At 43.6% G+C, this 22,149-nt stretch overlaps 1 protein-coding gene across 1 annotated transcript; it reads left to right on the forward strand.

Annotated features, from left to right (window-relative positions):
• Positions 1 to 4,308: 4,308 nt before the first annotated feature.
• Positions 4,309 to 21,936, forward strand: radx (RPA1 related single stranded DNA binding protein). Its single transcript, XM_083647172.1, has 15 exons — positions 4,309 to 4,955; positions 5,250 to 5,389; positions 5,550 to 5,742; positions 6,134 to 6,242; positions 6,508 to 6,608; positions 6,747 to 6,866; positions 6,989 to 7,084; positions 7,194 to 7,361; positions 9,991 to 10,148; positions 10,230 to 10,369; positions 13,689 to 13,739; positions 15,107 to 15,252; positions 15,400 to 15,624; positions 21,443 to 21,625; positions 21,758 to 21,936. Exons 1-15 carry the CDS (start codon positions 4,385 to 4,387, stop codon positions 21,889 to 21,891), a joined length of 2,535 nt encoding a protein of 844 aa, XP_083503298.1. The 5' UTR covers positions 4,309 to 4,384; the 3' UTR covers positions 21,892 to 21,936.
• The last annotated feature ends 213 nt before the right edge of the window (positions 21,937 to 22,149 follow it).

The raw sequence follows: 22,149 nt of genomic DNA on the forward strand, positions 1-22,149 counted from the left end.
TGAGCATGACTCCACCAAATACTTACCAGTTGTTCATGAGTACTCATCGTTACTTCATGATTACCTTACCATTACTTACCATGTTAGTGCATCATTACTTCCTGCTTACTTTACCATTAGTTCCCATGTTTGTGCCCCCTCAAGTGAAGCAGTACATCTTACTGAGTAGTTACTAAGGAATACACCATTACTTCCTGCTTACTTTACCATTACTTAACATGTTTGTGCCCCCTCAAGTAAAGCAGTACATCTTCCTGAGTTGTTACTAAGGGATACACCATTACTTCCTGCTTACTTTACCATTAGTTCCCATGTTTGTGCCCCCTCAAGTGAAGCAGTACATCTTACTGAGTAGTTACTAAGGGATACACCATTACTTCCTGCTTACTTTACCATTAGTTCCCATGTTTGTGCCCCCTCAAGTGAAGCAGTACATCTTACTGAGTAGTTACTAAGGAATACACCATTACTTCCTGCTTACTTTACCATTAGTTCCCATGTTTGTGCCCCCTCAAGTGAAGCAGTACATCTTCCTGAGTTGTTCCTAAGGAATATACCATTACTTCCTGCTTACTTTACTAGTGAAGACGAATTTATTCAAGTATGCAAATTAAAAAAGTGTAGCTCCTCCCACTTTAGTAAAGTACCCTACCCCACTTAGGAGATCGAGGTACCCCACTAAAACCACGCCCCCGAGGCTCTACGACCTTCAGGGGCGGAGTTACCTTTTTTGGCTCCACCCACCCCCGCCGGAAGCCAGGGAAAGGGGGCGGAGCCTATTTTTTCACATTCGAACTCCTTGGGGGCGTGGCTACAGTTCTAGCCTACTTTGGTTAGGCCACGCCCACCGGAAGTGCGATATGTAAACCCTACCAAAAAAAGTGTTTTTTTTACTAAGTGTTTGAGCCAAGAACTAGTGAAATATTAAAAAAAAAAAATTTTAGGGTAGTAAAATGGGTAGTTACTGAGGAACGAGTAAGGAACGAACCATTAGTTCATGAATAGTTAATGATTAGTTAACACATTGAGTGCCAGCCATGTTTTCAATCCTGTAGGTAAATTGTGCCAGGGGTGTTTTTGACGATTCTGGCTCATTTTACAACAGCCGAGGATTATTTTCTGTTAAGAATTCATGAACACCAATCATCTAAAAATAACTAATAGAATGTGTGCTTTCTCTGTCTAAAAGAGTTAGTTTGCAGAGTTAGTAGTTATGTAGATATTAGCCGTTGAGTACAGCATGGTTTCAGCGTCTGGAAATTTATTCAGAGATAAATGGCTTTTTGTGAAACAGTCACTTTAACCATTCATTTTTGGCATCAGTAAGACCGTCAGACATTCTAAACAATAGTTTTGAACAGTAATTTCCTCCATAACAACAGGAAACACCCCTCTCATTCAAACTCCTCCCTCCGTGTGTCTTCTCCTCCTTCCTCCTGGCTTTACAGCGGGCGTGTCAGAAGCGCGTTGCTGCTGCCTGCCTGCCTGTCTGCGTGCCTGCCTGCCTGCTTGCCTGCGTGCGGACGCTCCTTGTGCGAGTCAAGATGGGCCGGGGAATGCGTGGGCGATGGGCAGATGTTGATTCTGGCCTTTCTGAGGTGTTTCAAAGTGTGTTTCACCTATAATCTATTTTGCAAATCGCTCTCCGCTCTCTGTGTGCTGCTGCCTGCGCGCGGCCGCTCTCGGCCAAGACAAGTCTGAAATGGATTACTGTAAAATCGCCTCGCCATTTCCTTGAATGGCTTGCTCCCGCGGCAGTTTTTTCTTTGATTTCGGTCGTCTGGGGGAGCACTGTCAACACTTAGTGGGTCGGTAAAATAGATTATACACATTCTCTTGCTCCAATAGTGATCTCGAAGATGTAAAAGTTGTTGATTGATGTCCCACCGTCAAAAAAAAAAAATGTTTATGTAAGACGAGTAAACTCGGCTCTGGCACTCAAGCGTTGGATTATGTAAGACGAATTATCTCGGCTATGGCACTTAACGTGTTAATGAGTAGTTGATAGGTAGTTCCTTAATGGTAGTTACTTAAGAACTGACCATTAGTTACCATGTTAACGAACCAGTAAGTAATGATTACTTCCCTAAAATTTTTTTTTTTTAATATTTCACTAGTTCTTGGCTCAAACACTTAGTAAAAAAAACACTTTTTTTGGTAGGGTTTACATATCGCACTTCCGGTGGGCGTGGCCTAACCAAAGTAGGCTAGAACTGTAGCCACGCCCCCAAGGAGTTCGAATGTGAAAAAATAGGCTCCGCCCCCTTTCCCTGGCTTCCGGCGGGGGTGGGTGGAGCCAAAAAAGGTAACTCCGCCCCTGAAGGTCGTAGAGCCTCGGGGGCGTGGTTTTAGTGGGGTACCTCGATCTCCTAAGTGGGGTAGGGTACTTTACTAAAGTGGGAGGAGCTACACTTTTTTAATTTGCATACTTGAATAAATTCGTCTTCACTAGTAAAGTAAGCAGGAAGTAATGGTATATTCCTTAGGAACAACTCAGGAAGATGTACTGCTTCACTTGAGGGGGCACAAACATGGGAACTAATGGTAAAGTAAGCAGGAAGTAATGGTGTATTCCTTAGTAACTACTCAGTAAGATGTACTGCTTCACTTGAGGGGGCACAAACATGGGAACTAATGGTAAAGTAAGCAGGAAGTAATGGTGTATTCCTTAGTAACTACTCAGTAAGATGTACTGCTTCACTTGAGGGGGCACAAACATGGGAACTAATGGTAAAGTAAGCAGGAAGTAATGGTGTATCCCTTAGTAACTACTCAGTAAGATGTACTGCTTCACTTGAGGGGGCACAAACATGGGAACTAATGGTAAAGTAAGCAGGAAGTAATGGTGTATCCCTTAGTAACAACTCAGGAAGATGTACTGCTTTACTTGAGGGGGCACAAACATGTTAAGTAATGGTAAAGTAAGCAGGAAGTAATGGTGTATTCCTTAGTAACTACTCAGTAAGATGTACTGCTTCACTTGAGGGGGCACAAACATGGGAACTAATGGTAAAGTAAGCAGGAAGTAATGATGCACTAACATGGTAAGTAATGGTAAGGTAATCATGAAGTAACGATGAGTACTCATGAACAACTGGTAAGTATTTGGTGGAGTCATGCTCACGAACATGGTAACTAATAGTCAGTTCTTAAGGAACTACCTGTTCATGAACTAGTGAAATATTAAAAAAAAAATTTTTAGGGAAGTAATCATTACTTACTGGTTCGTTAACATGGTAACTAATGGTCAGTTCTTAAGTAACTACCATTAAGGAACTACCTATCAACTACTCATTAACTAATCATTAACTATTCATGAACTAATGGTTCGTTCCTTACTCGTTCCTCAGTAACTACCCATTTTTTGTGTTACAGTATTATGAAGTGTTACCATATGCACAATGGATGATGTGGTTATGTGAAAAGTAGGCACTTCTGCTCATAGGCTTGTGAAATGTCTGCCCATATCAATGAGGCAGACACACACATTACAACAGAACAGTAAAATAAGCCAATTTTTGAAATATTGTTCAAAAATTCAAATGTTAATGCGTTGGGGAAAACTCACTGCAGTCATGTACATTAGTAGTCCCTCTATCATGCCTAACTAGTGGCTAAACCAAATAGCCTATGTGTAAAATTAACTCTTGTTGATATTGGAAAAAACACATTTTACAGCCTACGGTGACACCAAACGGTAAAATGAGCCCATTTTGAAATATTGTTCAAAAATTCAAATGTTAATGCGTTGGGGGAAACCCAGTCATGTACATCAGTAGTCCCGCTATCATGCCTAACTAGTGGCTAACCCAAATATGTGTAAAATTCACTCTTATTGAAAAAACACATTTTACAGCCTATGGCCACACAGAGTCGGAACAGTAAAATAAGCCCATTTTGAAATATTGTTAAAAAATTCAAATGTTAATGCATTGTTATAGGCATGATGAGGCACTAGTTAGGCATGATAAAGGGACTACTGGTGTACATGACTGCACTGAGAGTTCCCCAACGCATTAACATTTGAATTTTTGAACAATATTTCAAAATGGGCTCATTTTACCGTTTGGTATGGCCGTAGGCTGTAAAATGTGTTTTTTTAAATATCAACAAGAGTGAATTTTACACATATAGAGTGTAGTTTGCCATGGCTATTTATTCAATTTGTGTGACATCACTTCAATTTGTGTATTTTATCGATTTTTTAGGACAGCTTTTATTCTGAAAAATCCTGACCGGAAGTCAGAAATTCCTGCTCAGAAATTCCTGCTCACGGCACACGGGCTACTAGTCGCAGGACCCCCGAGAGTTGTAGCCCTAGCCCGACCTACAGGGGCACGTTAGCCCAGCAAGCTATAGTCAGGTATCCGAGCTGCCTAGTATAATGGAAAAAAACACAGACTTTTCTCAAGTGTCTTTTCTGCGTAAGACGTTTGAGCGATTATTCTCTACCCAGTCTCTCAAACTAAAGACAGGGGAGGGGGTTCCCGTTGCTGTAATTGCTCTTCAGAGATACCTCTCGGAGCAAACTGGACCTCAACAACAGGAGCTCGACAACTACAGCTACGACGTGACGATTACTGATGGGGTTTGGCAGGCCAAATGCTTTCTTCACAGTAGTTTAAATCATCTGCTGCACAGGAACATCCTCAGGTCTGGAACTCACATCAGCATCACCGAGTGCTCTTTTGTTTACAGCGAAAGGAGAGTGGGGCATGGTTATATTTGCATTGAAAAGGTTCAATGTGACTCACAGAGTTCTGCTATTCTGCTCAGCGTAAGTGATGTGAATGATCTTCCTATGCTCATCAAGCCTGGCATGGAGAGGATGGCACTGCAAAGCGATGTGCCCCTTCAGCTGAGCCGCAAACATTACCTGCCTCTCTGGAATAACGACGACCCCGAAGGCAACATATGGACGTCATATGCCCCGACACCTGATGTGGTGCTGGATGGTGAGACATACACTACCTGTATAAACACGATTTCAGACGGATCTGTCCCATTCGGATTTCATTTTCATGACTTGTCATTTTGCCCCCCCGCCGCCACCCCACTTCATTTTCTAAGAACTAATGTAACTGCATTATCTGTTAACCAGAGGTAGTCCACAGTTCAAACATAGTTGGGGTTAAAAGAATAGATACAATATAATGTGCATGACCATAACTGGTACAAAAAACACTTGGGCCATCAAACTGCATAGAAAATCCTGATGGTGTGTTGTATGTAATGCTTTCCTTTGACAGTGTCCAAGATCAGCCTCCTGTGTGATCTCGAGTCATCTGGAAACACACAGAGGCGCCTCCCTCTCCTGGTCAGGATAATTCAGAAATCCAGATTACGCTACTATGGAAAGTTTGGACTGAGGATCGATTACCCCTACCAGGTGAGTTCCACGCCACTGAGAGTTTTGAATTTGAGAGATGACCGCAGGTTCTGTGGGCAGCCTCTCCCATCATTCCTACTTATTTTCTCACAGTTACTCATTATTATGCTGTGACAGAGTAGCCTACTTGGTTTTCACTTCATGCTCTTTGGTTTTACAGGCATATTTTGAAGTTGCTGACCAGAGTGGCATAATGTCCCTCGTGCTTTGGAATGAACTTTGTCCAGAGTTTTACCAGAGACTGGATGTAGGAACAGTGTTGTACCTCCAAAACTATACCCTAAAGCCAAGCTATGCAAACAGGACTCATCCTCAGATGGACCACCACAGAATGAAGATCTTTAAATCTGTCGGTATGTAGCTTAGTTGGTACATACAATTCAAGTTAAAATGTATATTATTTCGGTTAACTCTGAACAGGTTGTATGAGAATCCTTCCAAGTTTCATATTTTGAATGTCAGTTTCCCAGTATTTTAATGTATTTCAGTATTATTTGAAGATTTCTCCTATTCAAGCATATTCTTCATTCGCCACGGTTCACATTAGCTGGTTCCTTAAGTCGGGAAATTTTTTGGAAAATGAATTTATCGTTTTGGAAAGTTTTGTATGGAAACATTTAGAAAAATATTGTTGTTCAGTCCTCATTCCAATCTGAAAGGACTGGTTGAAAGCCGCCACCACCACCACCACCCCACCAATAAACATCGCTTCTTTTTCGTCTTCTTCATTTGTGTTTCTCCCAGAGATCTGCCTGAATCCTCGGAAGCCAGCTTCAGTCGTCACTGTGGTCTCACCAAAGAATGTGCTTCCTCAGTGGGGCCTGCCTGAAGTTGCCTACCAGTTCACCAGCAGGTAATGAGGAAGCCTGTCCTGGTTATCCTCTTTTCTTTACACCTTTCCCTCTTTAATTTATGTAGTAGTTGATGTGTGCAATGCATACGTTCTTTTGTGCTTTGGTTTATGCAAGTAAAGAACTGTGATTGGATCTTTAGCACTTGGTGTGTTTGCATGTTGTTCAAAAATGTGTTATGATTTCAGTTTGATTAAAAAAAAATACATTTGAAAAAGTGTATCTGCTTTGAAAAAGTGTATCTGCTTTATGTAAATTTTCTTACAGGTCAGAGTTGGAGAATTTACCCAACAACACAGCATGTGATGTGATTGGCTTGGTAACATTTGTAGGTCGCGTTGAGAGAGTTAGGTCTAAAGGGAACCAGGGTAAGACATGTTCACATCTCACTTTATATATTGAAAAATATTTATCATTCGTTATTTATTAATTTAGAAAAGCATGCTGCATATTTTCTGCATTATTCCGCTTTATTTATTGGTAGACCACGATTCTCTTTGTTTTAGGTCCAGAAAAATACTGGTCATATCGTTGGATCCATGCAGTCGATGGAACATCCAACCATCCTTTCATCTTGGAGATGTTTTCCTCCTCTCAACCAGAAATCTTCAACCGTATATCCCCAAGTAAGTCAACTGTTTTGTGCACTATCGACTCCTATGTGATCGTTATGCTTAAGGTACCACATTTAATTTAAGCTTTTTACACCTATGTAATTATTAGCAAAGTACCATTATCTCTTCCATAGTGACCTACATGGTTTGCACCCAGATGAGAGTGTGTCAGGTGGAAGGCTCTCTGCCCTACCTCACCTGCAGCTTTGAGACTGAAATGTTCATTACAGGTAAGAAACTAAGGCTGTAATGCTAAATACATGATCATTCTGCTGCACATATGCGGTAACGCTGTCTGTGTAATATGTCTCAGTAGTTGGTACTGTATCTCTACAACAGGCTACCACAAAGGCCAACCGTATGTGCGTGACCCCAAGGTGAAGAGCTTCATCCAGTGGACTAAGACTCTCAAGGATGATGACGTCCTCCAGAAGACTGCTGTGGGTGGCCATTACTGCTTCCCTCATGCCCCGCGGGTCTTTACCGAGTCTATGGCAGATAACTCAGGTGAGATAACAAACCCAGGAGAACAATTTTCTTCTGCCTCTTTATTCACTTTATGTTCCAACACAGGGGTCAGCCAGTTACTTCCTATAGTGTTTACACTTCCTGTGACAGTACAGTACTAGTGACCAGGTAAAACAGATGGTGTTTTGAACAGGAAGTCATAACACAACTGGGTCAAGTGGGTGGGCGGGGCTACATAAGGTGAATAGCATCAGAAAGCATTCACATGCCGCCCCCCCCCCCCCCCCCCCCCCCCCCCCTTTTCCCTTCTTTTGGGGGGTGGGGCTAATTTTATTGTGCTACAAAATGATTTCAAAATGCACTTAAAGGGGCCCTATTATGCATTTCTTAATTTTGTATCATATATATGTTGTTACAATCTTGGATGGTCATATTAAACATGGGCTAAGCTTCAAATAAATATGTGAAAGTGTTTTAATGTTACCCCCATGAACCCCCCCTCCCGCCCATGAACTCTCGTAGACGAGATGACATGGATTTATGCTGATTTTGTGCGAGAACCATAGTTCTGGTGACGTCAGGCAGGACTTGTTACCCTGGCAACAAAGCGTTGCCGCCGGCGCGCATCGCGCGCACGCCCTAGCCCCCACCCTTCCCTGTGTTGACATTGCTCCAGTACACTGCCGAGGACATGTACACTACCGACCGACAGTAGCGCTGCTAATTTCCACTCGTCTCGGCCGTATCTGCCTTTCACTTTCACACAAAACAAGGAGACGACTTGGAAGTGAGCCAGGATGTAGGACTGAAGTGGTAAGTTCTGAAAATATGTGTCTCATTCCAGCATCGGTTGTACCTAGCAGCTAGGAAGCGCTAACGTTACTTACCACCGGCTGGGTAACGTTAGCACTTGCTATTAGCCTAGCAGCACAGCTGCCTTTCATAGACATGAACAACCGATGAATGACGAAGGCACACATTTTCAGAACTTGTAACGTTAGTCCAACTTGCTGACTTCTCCAAGTCCTCATTTTGGTTTGGTCCGTGTAGCCTTTGCTAGGAGAGGCACACTATAGTCACAAGCATTTGGGAAGTTAGCTAACTAGCTACATTAGCTGTTGTGTTGTGGCTTGAATGTGACGACAATAGTGTGAAGCTCCCCGGGCAGGGCGGGGAGCTGTAAAACAATTATATAAACGAGCAAGGGATTGTCAAAACGAATTTGACCATCGTTAACAAACGTGACTTGGGCGTAACAAGCAAGGCTATCAATTGATATATCAACATCCCCCTAGCTATCTACAGCTCCGCTCGGCCCGGACATTTCCTTCGGCGGCTGGCCGAGCAGGGCATCACGTACCGCGACCAAACACAAAAACTCCTCGCGCTGCCCTCCTGGAGTATTTTCCGGAGGGTGGGGGTTCAGGGACAGGACCTAAAACAGAGCGTTTCAGACAGAGGCTGAACTGAAGGGGGCAGTGAGAGCCAGTACAAGATAAACAATGAGTTTTTTCAACTATGAATGATGCAATAAGTTACTCTACTGGAGGCCAACAATAAAATAATAATACATTATATTAGCAAAATATGGGCCCTTTAAGGGCTTTTCACAATTTATTCTCTTGGCCCTGGGCAAAGAATAGGGCTAAGATAGCTCCGGGCTAACTTGACCTTTTCACACACACATTTAGGTTAACCCAGGTTAACCTAAACCCTGGGCTATACGATTCACACTGCAGTTGTACTAGCCCTGGGTTAGTGGCTATTGGAACGTGTGACTAATGTTTACATTCTAGTAGCAACCATCCATAGCCGTCCAGTTAGCTTGGCTCTCTCTCTGGCACCGTTTGACACTGGCAACTTTTAGCCCCGTGTTTAGATGAGAAGTCGGGGTCTACCCCAAAAAGTCATCCAGAGCAGGACCTAGCCCCGGCTAAAGTCAGGGTTAGCCCACTTTGGTATGTTCCAGGATTGTGCAAGTGCGAAAGCTTTCTTATCCTGGGGCTAACAACTCCCTTCGCCCCAGGCTAAGATAATCACTATGGGGCATTTCTTTTGTATTGACCGTGTTCCATTAAAACAGTCTGGAAAACAGCCAGCTTATCTCTAGCCAGGCTAGCCATTGTTAGCAATAACAGTTGATAACGTATTTTGTGGTGTTTTACACATAAAAACACTGTAGCAACATGTCCACAGATAGAAATGAGACAGTCTCTGTGTATGACTGATTTAATGAGATACAAATAAAGCAAGTGCTAATAAACAGTATTCACAACTTTAACTACTGTTGAGGCGCAGACCTGCCATCTTGGATTTTGAGGTTGGGGCTGGTGAGGCTCCCTCAAGATTGGGGTAGGAAATCCCAGGGCAGGCGATGTCACAGGGGGTATTCCTGAACTTTGAACTGTGAGATTCCTAGTTCCCAGTACAAAGGGAAGGGGCGTTAGCCCCAGCTAAGTGTAGTGTAGTGTGAAAAGCCCTTTAGAGTTTGTTTGAGAATCTGCTTCAGTACTCAACCATACAGGCGTTGCTCTGGCAGGAAAGTCCAGTGTCTGTACATGTATGTTTTCAAGTATCCTTTATTTGAAAGTTTTTTTTATTGTATTTCTTTTAGATTGCTTCGCTGCCTTTAGTGTGTGATTGAATATGCTTCATCTACATCTCCCAGCTCAAGTCCCTCTGGTTGCAGCAGCTGACTTGAAGAGGGAGTTGGAAGCCCTGCAGTACAGGGAGCATAAAAGACTCGCAATTCAAGGACAGATCATGGCTGTGCGACACCTGAAATGCCCCAAGGACACAGTGTTGCAAGGAACAGACAAGGAGCAGGTCATAGAGATTATTTCAAAACACCTTTCCAATAATGGTGACCCTTAAAAATTATAAAATATTACAACTATTGTGCTATAGGAGCCAGATGCTTCTCCTGACATGGCTGCAGGAGCTGTGCCAGACACACACAGCGAGAGCGGAAATCCAACTACCAGGCAAACATCACCCTCTGCTGAGAAGATCCCAACAAGCAAAAGGAAAAGAAAATCGCAAATGAGGTGATTTGCAAGTTACTTCAAACAAATTCAAGTTTCAAGATTTTTATTGTTATTCCGTTGTACAAATACGCACATGTGAAATACTTATGCTGTGGGCTCCGTTACAGACAAGGTGCAGTAGGTAAATAGGTACAAAATCACAGCAAACAACAAATAGAGCACACAATCACAACAACAACAATAGGGCAATATAGTTAAATAGGGCAAACAATGTAAACAGTGTATGTAAGGCAGTTGGGGCCAACAGTAAAATAAGAAAGGTAAGCCTACTTTCCTGTAGGCCATCTCATCGCCATTGGAGATCAGCCCCACAACTGCTGTGTCGTCTGCAAACTTCATGATGGTGTTTGAAGTCTGTCGCCACGCAGTCGTGGGTGTAAAGGTTGTATCAGAAGGGGCTGGAGACACAGTCCTGCGGTGTATATATATACTTATACTGATGGTCAGTGGGGAGGAGGTGTGGTTGTCCATTCCCACCACCTGGCGGCGGTCTGTCAGAAAGTCCATGATCCAGTTACACAGTGCTGTGTTCAGGCCCAGATCTCTGAGCTTGCTGACCAGCCTGGAGGGCACTATGGTGTTGAATGCTGAGCTGTAGTCCACAAACAGCATTCTCACATAGGTGTCCCTCCCCTCCAGGTGGGAGAGGGCGATGTGGAGCACGTGGGTGATGGCTTCTGCTGTGCTCCTGTTGGGGCGGTATGCAAATTGTAGGGGGTCGTGGTTCGGGGGGAGTGTGGGGCGGATGTGTGATATGACCAGCTTCTCCAGGCACTTGCTGGCTATGGGAGTGAGGGCTATGGGGCGCCAGTCATTGAGGTGTTGTTACAGAACCCACCGCGGAAGTGGGCAGACCACGCCCTGTGCCCGTCTACGCAGCAGTCAAGCCCCGGGATTGGCCAGGCGCCCATGCGCACGTGAGCCAATGGGACAAGTATTTGTTTTGACAAGCTCCGGCTGGACTTCCTTGACAAGTTCACAGACAACGGCCTCAGCCTGGATGAAAATCTGCGCTGCCAACACGGGTTTAAATAAAAGAAAAACTGTAAATTAACAATGTTTTAACAAATGTTTGCTCCATCAAACTTCTTATCAAAACTAACACATTTAGATCGTTCTTAGTAGCCTACCACAACAGATATTTTTTCATCTTCTTAAGCCTGCCGTATATCATGTGTATTATAATTATTATTTTTTTCAATTGCAACTTGTAGTTCAATCAGGAGAGACTAGAGACCAAAGGATGAATAAAGTGATATTTATTACAATAAAGTGAATAATTTACTACAGAAAGAATGATGAGAATAAAGTATTGTTATTAGTCTTTGGCGGTTAGACACCGCAGGGAGATCTTGAGAGAGCTGCATCAGCCCAGATCAGCATCCAGATATATCCCCCTGCAGTGTCTAGATACTGGTGGTGCTGGTGATCTTCCTTCTGAGACTCATCATGATGAGACTCTTCCGACTGAAATCGGATAGGTCTGCGATGACCGGGAGGGGAAGGGGAGGAGGAGGGTGCGAGCCTGACAGCAGCAGTGTTTGAGAGGCTGAATGAGACAGAAAAAAGCATATTTAAGGAACCCGCCTCCAAGCAATTGGCTTACGACAGGGTTGAGGAGCAATGTGATAGGCTTACACTGGAGGTGTGTCGGGTGAGAGGTGATGAGAGCAGTGATGTGACACTATGCTATTGGTTAACAAAGACTGGGCGGCAACCAGCTGATTGTTCATTGAAACCCGGAAATTTACAGCTTATTATGATCTTGTGAGTAGATTGAAGAGTGGAGATATAAAGTGAATTAAGGAAGTGTAAAAGATATTATAGTCTTCCTGGCTTGAACTTACGTTGAGAACTACATTTATATTCATATACAGTACTTTCTTTTTAATTAAATTTTTAATTGTTGTTTAATCAAATGGCTTTTTATTTCTGTGGACTCTTAGTAGTCAGAAATAAAGTTTAGATTGAATATCCATGCAGTGTGTGTGTGTGTGTGTGTGTGTGTGTGTGTGTGTGTGTTTGTGTACGCGGCGTGCGTGTGTGTGCTAGGGTGATAATTCCACTTATGTTTGAATACATGGGTGTGGGGATCACTGCACAAATCCGAATGCTACAAGTTGGGTAGCATAATTGCTGAAATAAATAAGACAATATTGGTTAATATTGGTTGCATGGTAGGGGTGCTCCAAAAAATCGATTCTGAAAGGATCGCGATTCTTAATGCCACGATTCCTGGATCGATTCCAAACTCCCAAGAATCGATTCTTAAAATCGTAAAAAAAAAAAAAAAAAAAAAATTTTTTACAGTGCACCTGAACGCAACATGCAAGATACTGGCTGAATAAGTGTCCAAATGTTCATGTCATTTGTGTACTGTACTGCCACGGTGCCACCACCTCTTGCACTTAAGAACTCTGGTTAATGTATTCCCCCCAAAAGTCTACAGATCCCCCCCAGCCTATAAATCCATCTTATCTGAAGAACATAAGGGGGAATTCCCCCCTAGTTTGCAAAATGAATTTAGGCCCTGACTGTAATACAGAAGTTGAATTTGAAGTTCAGCATTAATACATTTGTCATTTTTTGTCTTATATTTACCTTTGTGTGTTATTGCAATATAAAACTACATAATTGAGAATCGATTCTCGATTCTGGAATCGAGAATCGTTGGAATCGAGAATCGATTCTGGAATCGGATCGTGACCCCAGGAATCGGAATCGGATCGGATCGTGGCTTAGCCGGATCGGGGCACCCCTATTGCATGGTCGAGCAGTATTGATCCAATGAAGCCACATTAGCGTTCATATATTACACTAAGGAACGTATGATCATCATTTATTTCAATGTCCGCTATCAAGAGTAATTCAGTTGGTTAATGAAATTGCTGGGCTGGGCGCAGAGTGTTTGGTGTGAGAGGTTTGAGCTGTCAAAAGGCAAGAGCTGTCAAAAGGGAACAAAGGCTTGCTCCTGGCCAATCCCGGCACTCGACTGCTGCGTAGGCAGGCGCAGGGCGTGGTCTGCCCAAAACCGCCGGTGGGTTCTGTAATAACGTGTCATTGAGGCTGGTCACCTTCTGCTGTTTGGGAATGGGGATGATGGTTGCAGCTTTGAAGCAGGAGGGGACAGTCCAGAGGGAGAGGGACTGGTTAAAAATGTCTGTGAATACCCCCGCCAGCTGATGGGCGCAGACCTTGACACGTGATGAGAATGCATACATTTGACATTGAAACACTACTTGTATTACTGCAGATATGGTATTTGGTATGTTTCTTAAATTTTAATGCCTATATTTAATACCTTCAACATGTTTTTCAGAGCTGCCCGGCGGTCATCCTACATGACTCGTGCTAGAACGCAAACGAAAAGGTAATGCAGATTCAGTAATGTTAAAGCCCCCCTCCAGTGTCTTTTGTCATTTTGAAGATATTTCATGTCTTTTGCCCTGGTCTACTGATTATCCTGTGTTTGCCCTGGTCTACTGATTACCCTGTGTTTGCCCTGGTCTGCTGATTACCCTGTGTTTGCCCTGGTATACTGATTATCCAGTGTTTGCCCTGGTCTACTGATTATCCAGTGTTTGCCCTGGTCTACTGATTACCCTGTGTTTGCCCTGGTCTGCTGATTACCCTGTGTTTGCCCTGGTATACTGATTATCCTGTGTTTGCCCTGGTCTACTGATTACCCTGTGTTTGCCCTGGTCTGCTGATTACCCTGTGTTTGCCCTGGTATACTGATTATCCTGTGTTTGCCCTGGTCTACTGATTACCCTGTGTTTGCCCTGGTCTGCTGATTACCCTGTGTTTGCCCTGGTCTACTGATTACCCTGTGTTTGCCCTGGTCTGCTGATTACCCTGTGTTTGCCCTGGTATACTGATTATCCTGTGTTTGCCCTGGTCTACTGATTACCCTGTGTTTGCCCTGGTCTGCTGATTACCCTGTGTTTGCCCTGGTCTACTGATTACCCTGTGTTTGCCAGTGTATTTTGTTGACAAATAACCTTATTTTGGGCTCAATGTAAAATAAGCTGTTGATAAAAATGGGTGATGACATCAAGACATTATGGTTGTCTAATGACTGACGTATGATATTCAGATAATACATTAGAACAATATTGTGGCTTAGATGCGGGCAAACTGTCATGGCGGCGACTATTTCCGGTATTTTTGGTGTTATTTTTGGCGCTGCTGTCATTGTGCTGCAGTGGAATAATGTGTGGAACAAACGATTACCTTCGGTTCTTAACAATTTAAGTTCTTTGGCGCAAATGATGATGTACATGTACATTTTCCTATAACATCGATTATTGTACTGTTATGAAAAACTGACTGGAGGGGGCCGCATGAAATCCGCTTTATTTATTTATTTTCAAGTTCCATTTTATTTTTTTCCCAATTCAATTTTTTCCATTTAAATTTAAATTTGCAAAACACCCCAATCCAAAACAGAATTATTTCTCTGAGCCTGTTTTACAATCATGAAACCATTTAGGTTACTACAATAATTATGTTTACTGATTTTGATAATTAGGCCTACTTTTAATTAATTTCAGACAAATTATGAAAAATTGTGCAATATTCCAAGTTTTAGAGTTGATTCCGTTTTATTACCAAATTCCATGATTCCATCCGTTTTTTCAATTTTGTGGAAATCATATGGCCCTACTGGAGCGGGGCTTAAAGGGTAATCAGTAAACCACTCGGACCATTTTTAGCTTGATGCCTGCTCACCCACAGGGCGGCTGGCCATGATGCAGTAGTGGAGGGACAGGAGGTGGAGGAAGAGAGTGATTCTGGATCAGAGGAGGTGGAGGAAGAGAGTGATTCTGGATCAGAGGAGGTGGATGAGGGAGGTGGTCTACAACAGCCAGGTTTAAATCAAGGTACATTCGTTACACTGCAGGTTTACTCTTGTTTATGTCACCTGATAAATAAACTATGCTGTCAGCCTTTATTGAATTAATACCTGTGTCATCATCGCTTTGCTATTGTTTAACTCCAAGAGTCACTCATGTGTTTGTTTCCATTAGACTCTTGGGAAAGCAGCGGTTGGCTGAAGCAACGACAAGAAGTGTCTGAACATTTGCGTGGAGGTGGTCTGTTCCCAGACAGCGTTTCTCGGAGGTTCACCATTGATGAAAAGAGCCCTCTCCTGCAGTGGACTCAACTTCACCCTTCCCATTGGACACCAGAGAAATCCACTGACCCCGTCCCGCCTGTGCTTTGCCCAGGATACTACCAGACAACAATATTGGGTAAAATACTGTTGTAACACTTACCTCTCATTGAGCATTCAGTAGTTTTTGTTGGTCTTATGTAATTTTTGGCTTGGAAAAAGCTAATATTTGAGTCTCTTTGTTTTACCATTCCCACAGTCTGGGCTTGTCAAGCAATTCATGATTTCACAGGACTTTATGGAAACTGTATCGCATGAGACCATCCTCCAAATTACCTAGATAATATCCTAAATTCTTCAGCGCTTATGGAGGTTGTCGGCCTTAGCTTTCTCTCTGTTGTGAATAGCTGTCTCCAGTCAGTTAGTCAGTCCTGAGTAACTATAGAACTGTCTAAGTTACCATTATGTCTTACTAGTGCAGTGCCCGTTCCCCCCATTCACCATCCCATGGGTGCTTCCCCCCCACACTGCACTCCATCAGGTCCCCCTAAGCCAGGCTTGTCCAAAGTCCGGCCCAGGGGCCAATTGCGGCCCGCGGACCGATATTAAGCGGCCCTCAGCTTGTCTCTCAAAATATACTATATGTGGCCCTCACAGTATTACTTAATCAAGCAAGTTCACTTTGCATTTTTTCCATTCACCTAACGATGACAGCACTATACAGTTTGTAGACAAGCACCAAGTAGGAACTACGCAGATGGAACTAATGTTTTCAGAGCCATTATTCACATGCCAGTGCAGAAGTTTTTAGCTCAGACACAGCCTTCTTCGTCTGAGTCATTTTGGGTTTCAACAGCTCCACCTTGCCAGATGTATCAATTCAGTGCTTAGTGGTTTGGTGGTGTACTGCAGTTTACAATTTTGAGCATCGGCTCCGGCATGTAAATAAGGGCTCGGTATTGGAAACTATGGAATATTTTGGAATACCATGGCCCCAAATACTTGGATAACAACATTGTGTCGGAGGTAGGTACAGTTTTATTGTGATTGATAATGTGTATATCGCCTGCAGCCATTTGAGCCGACCTCCCAGTGGATATAGGGGCCGCGCATCCGAGATGAAGAAGGAAGAATGACTGATGAGTCTCACGTTGAGGCTAATTTTCTGAGAGACAGAGAGAGAGTTTTGACGTGAGTGTGCACATATACATACGGCTGCTGTCCTGTGCGTGTGTGAGAGAGAGAGAGCGAGAGTGACAGCGGTGCGGCGGCCGGGTTGAGCGAGAGGGGGGAAAACTGGACAAAAGGACGCAAGGCTACTCTGTCTGTGTCTGTCTGTGGATATCCCTGCTTACAGCCATTCCTTCTGTTTGGTTTAATGTCGGCGGCAGACATTCCTTGTACACACAGCGCAGAGAGTGTGCTGCTGTCTGTTGTGCCCTGGTCGCTCCGCCCAACTTCTGTGGCTTTTAGAGAGTGCTCGTTTCATTGTTGTTATTGTTAAGGCGGGTGGGGCAGAATCGAAGACCAATTTATTAATATTGAACGCATTTCTGTTCAAAAATTAACAGAAAGAGGGCACTGCACTCCATCAGATCCCCCTTAGCGCACTCCCAAAGTTTGAAGTCGATCCGACCAACGGTTCTCGAGATACACGGAGGACAGAGAGACAGACACTCGTGTCATTATAGTGTAGATTTAACATTTATGTCATATTGAGGTGGGGCCTCATTTTCAATGAAGCCAAGTTACATAATATATGCATACTAAATAAAACTAAATAAGAGTAGAACATGTGAAAAAAAGAAAATAAACAATCAAAAGCAATTTATTCAATCATTAATATTTTATTTTAAATGGTACAAGTTAAATAACCAGTGCATCAAGTTTCAAAATGCAAGGATGATCTAGGTTCAGAACAGTATCAGCACAGATCAGAGTGAACATGTCATGCATGCCAGGAAGCTCCAACTCTCTTAACCACACTAAATAAAGGGTTATTTCACGGAGAAGGGCTTTGCAAGTGAACAATACCAGCGGTGATCCCTTCGAACAGAGAGAGATGGCCAGCCACTCTATCCATACAAGACACAATGATGACTGCTGCGTGACCACCAGTTACCAATCTGAATGCCAAGTGACAGACATCATCAAAGTGACAGGCATCAAGTGACAGGCATCATCAAAGTGACAGGCATCAAGTGACAGACATCATCAAAGTGACAGGCATCAAGTGACAGGCATCAAGTGACAGACATCAAGTGACAGACATCAAGTGACAGGCATCAAGTGACAGGCATCATCAAAGTGACAGACATCATCAAAGTGACAGGCATCAAGTGACAGGCATCAAGTGACAGACATCAAGTGACAGGCATCATCAAAGTGACAGGCATCAAGTGACAGGCATCAAGTGACAGACATCATCAAAGTGACAGGCATCAAGTGACAGGCATCATCAAAGTGACAGGCATCAAGTGACATGCATCATCAAAGTGACAGGCATCAAGTGACAGGCATCATCAAAGTGACAGGCATCATCAAAGTGACAGGCATCAAGTGACAGGCATCAAGTGACAGGCATCAAGTGACAGGCATCAAGTGACAGACATCAAGTGACATGCATCATCAAAGTGACAGGCATCAAGTGATAGACATCAAGTGACAGGCATCAAGTGACAGACATCAAGTGACAGGCATCAAGTGACAGGCATCAAGTGACAGGCATCAAGTGACAGACATCAAGTGACAGGCATCAAGTGACAGGCATCAAGTGACAGACATCAAGTGACAGGCATCATCAAAGTGACAGGCATCAATTGACAGGCATCATCAAAGTGACAGGCATCAAGTGACAGACATCAAGTGACAGGCATCATCAAAGTGACAGGCATCAAGTGACAGACATCAAGTGACAGACATCAAGTGACAGGCATCATCAAAGTGACAGGCATCAAGTGACAGGCATCAAGTGACAGACATCAAGTGACGGGCATCATCAAAGTGACAGGCATCAAGTGACAGGCATCAAGTGACAGACATCAAGTGACAGGCATCAAGTGACAGGTGCACAGGAAAAAAAAAAAAAAAAATTGCAATTCCAGCGCGGGCCACACAGGGGGCCGCCTTTTGCCCAGGTCTGTACTAGGGCATCAATATAGTAAAAAAAATCAAATGCAGAGTTACGTTTAGTGGCTGACTGGGTTGAAAGGAATGAACTAGTTCTCAATATTTCAAAAACTAAAAGTATGCTATTTGGCTCTAACAACACCATTTGTAAAAATCCAGTACTAAACCTTATATTAAAAAATGTAAGTATTAGTCAAGTGCATGAAACAAAACTGCTTGGTATTACCATAGATAATAGATTATCATGGACAACACATATAAATAAGATAACTGCGAAAATGGGAAGTGGGATCTCTGTCATTAGGAGATGCTCATCTTTTTTAACACCCAAAGCCACTAAACTTGTCACTCAAGCATTAATTCTGTCAAATCTGGACTACTGTCCAGCAATCTGGTCCAGGCCCGCCGCACCCCATTACGCAGAGTACGCAGACTGCATAGGGCATCATGTGACTGAGGGCACCAAAAAAAAAAAAAAAAAAAAAAAATTTTGGTGCCCTCAGTCAGGCCACTCACTGAACAGCAGGCCACGCGCTGCCTACTGGTTTACTAGTGGTTTTATTACTTTATTCGGGGTTAAAGTGGGTGCATCTCATTGTAAAATTGGAGTCGGCCCAAATTGGGCTTCAAACGGCCCAAATTGGGCTTCAAACGGCCCAAATCTGGCTTCAACCGGCCCAAATCTGGCTTCAACTGGCCCAAATCGGGCTTCAAATGGCCCAAATCGGGCTTCAAACGGCCCAAATCTGGCTTCAAATGGCCCAAATTGGGCTTCAAACAGCCCAAAAAATTTGCCGCCGCCCTTCGGACGCCGGCACACACGTCAGCCCGTATTGGCCTGGCCTGCTTGGTATCTAATGCCTGGCCTGAATTATGATCCCAGTCCGCCCCTGCTTGCATGTACAGTTTAACAATCGCTTGTTTGCTGACATGTACAGTAATTCTAACAATTGTTTGTTTGCCACATGTAATGTAATGTGAGATATACTAGTATCGTTCATAATTAATGATTTTGCAGTCTTTCGTTTGACAGTTATTGAAAGTTTTGCGGGGGGGGGGGGGCACCACAAAACAATTACGCTTAGGGCACCCAAATGGCCAGCAGCGGCCCTGATCTGGTCCAATGCCACACTGGATATGATTAGTAAACTACAAATGATACAAAACAGAGCTGCACGCATTGTACTCAATTGCAATTACAGAACAAATGTTGTAACAATGCATAAAAGTCTTAACTGGTTATTTGTAAAAGATAGATTGCTTTACTCACTGCTGGTCTTTATTAGAAATATTTCTGTGACAAAAACTCCGGGCATTCTGTATCAAAATCTATCCTTCAGTAAGGACAAACATAATCACATCACTAGACATGCTACTGTGGGTAACTTCACTCTTCCTAAAGTAAGAACAAATGCTATGAAACGAATGGTCATGTATAGAGTTCGAATGGAACTTGCTCCCCAGAGACATCTCTAAAGAGAATGGTAAAACAAAATTTAAATTGTTACTGAAACAACATCTGTTATGTTAAAAACTGTGTTATTATGTTAAAAACTGCTGAACTGTTATAGCGCACTGATATTGTATGTCTGATAACATATAGCTTATATGTTATATATTGCACTACTTAAGTTACTGTACTTTTACTATTTTGTGTATTGTATTTTATGTATTACTGTACTTGCTATGTGATCGGACCCCAGGAAGAATAGCCGCAGCATCCTGCTGCGACTAATGGGGATCCTAATAAACTAAACTAAACTAAACTAAACTGCACGGGCTTGCCCGTCCTGCAGCTTGCCAAGCTGCCAAGCTTGCATTCACAGCTGGCTGCACAGCCTTGCCTGCAGCTCGACTGCTGTGTGGCCTCGCCTGCAGGCTGCCCTATTGGCGCGCGCACAATGTCTCCCTCGCTCTCTCCCTCAGTCCCCCCCCCTCTCTCTCTCCCTCAGTATCTCCCCCCTTTCTCTCCCTCTCCCTCAATCCTTTCTCTCCCCCTCTCTCGTGAGCCTCAGACTGATGACATCACTGACATAATCACTGATGACATCATCATCACTGATGACATCATCACTGATGTCAGTGTGTGTGTGTCTGTCTCTTGTGTGTGTGTGTGTGTGTGTGTGTGTGTGTGTGTGTGTGTGTGTGTGTGTGTGTGTGTGTTTGTGTGCTTGTCTGTCTCTTGTTTGTGTGTGTGTGTGTGTGTGTGTGTGTGTGTGTGTGTGTAATTTATGACATCACTGATGATGTCATCAGTGGGACAGACTGTGTGAGAGTGCCTGAAGCAACCAGTGGCTATTCGTCTCGTCCTCTAGCTGCCCTGCCACTTCTCCGACAGCCCAGCCAGTATCATCAGTTCCAGCAGGTGTGTGTGTCTCCACACACGACCAGTTGTCCTTATTAAACAACTGATTCACGTGTGACTACCATATCTCCCGGTGTCACCTCAGCTAGCAGACTCCTCGCAGTCCGCTCATGGAGTGGTAATCTATCGCAGATGGCATGTGGAAGACACCTAGCCTGGGTAAACCCAGCCTCCACGTGACCTCTATCTATGTGCTATCAGTCACAAGACTGATAGCACATAGATAGAGCCAGGTCACGTGGAGGCTGGGTTTACCTAGGCTAGAAGACACCACCTTTACTCCTGTGTTTGTCACTTTCCCTGCAGTGCCCCTAGTGCTAAGATGCGGGACCTCAACAACAATGTGTCATGCCATTAATAAACACTATAAATGAAGCTTGATAAGTGGGAAAAGATGATATTCTAAATATTGAGGAAGTCTTCTCAAACTGTCCTTGTGATTATTTTCCCATCTTCTTGACAGGTATAAACAAGCAGCTAGCGATCGATGCAGCATTCTTTCCTGTGGTGTGGTCCACGGATCCCAGAGCTGCAGGTCTTCCTCAGGAGCCCCATGGCAACACGCTGCTGTCCTGCCTCTCTTCTGGTTTCCTCTGCCCTCTCAGTGACCCAGTGAGCCAGAGTGAGGCCGCGCTTCCCAAGCCAGGTAGCAGCCACACTGAAGCAACTGTCATTTAGCATCAAAGTGTCAAAGCCAAGGTTTGTTAAGTTGGCTTTGATCAGCCAGATAGTTTATTCTTAACTAAACTCTTACTATTAAACTTTTTTTCCCATGCAGAGGAAATCTTGGAGACTGCCAAGGAGTTGGAAGATACACACGTTGTGTGCGTCCTGGACCTCTGCCATCTGGGTGGAGATGAGGTGGAGGTCCTGATCAACAAAGTGTACCGAGTGACAGATCTGTCTGTCTAGATGTTACAACTAACATTTGGATAGTCACAGCAACTCGCCAGTGAAACCTGTACAAAGAAACAATATAAAATCAAATAAAATATTTTGTTCTATTAAAAACTAGTTTTGCTGTGTTTGCTTTAGACAGAAGGTACTACTAGGTACTGACTGTGACTTGCTTTGGTCTACAAAGGACAGGAGCTTCAACACCTCCAGGAAGCTTTGCCTGCAGACCTGCCTGAAATGGAAAAAGTAGCTCCTCACACTGTAGACTCCACA

This window comes from Poromitra crassiceps (genome assembly GCF_964638095.1).
Source record: "Poromitra crassiceps genome assembly, chromosome: 1".
Taxonomy (NCBI): Eukaryota; Metazoa; Chordata; class Actinopteri; order Beryciformes; family Melamphaidae; genus Poromitra; species Poromitra crassiceps.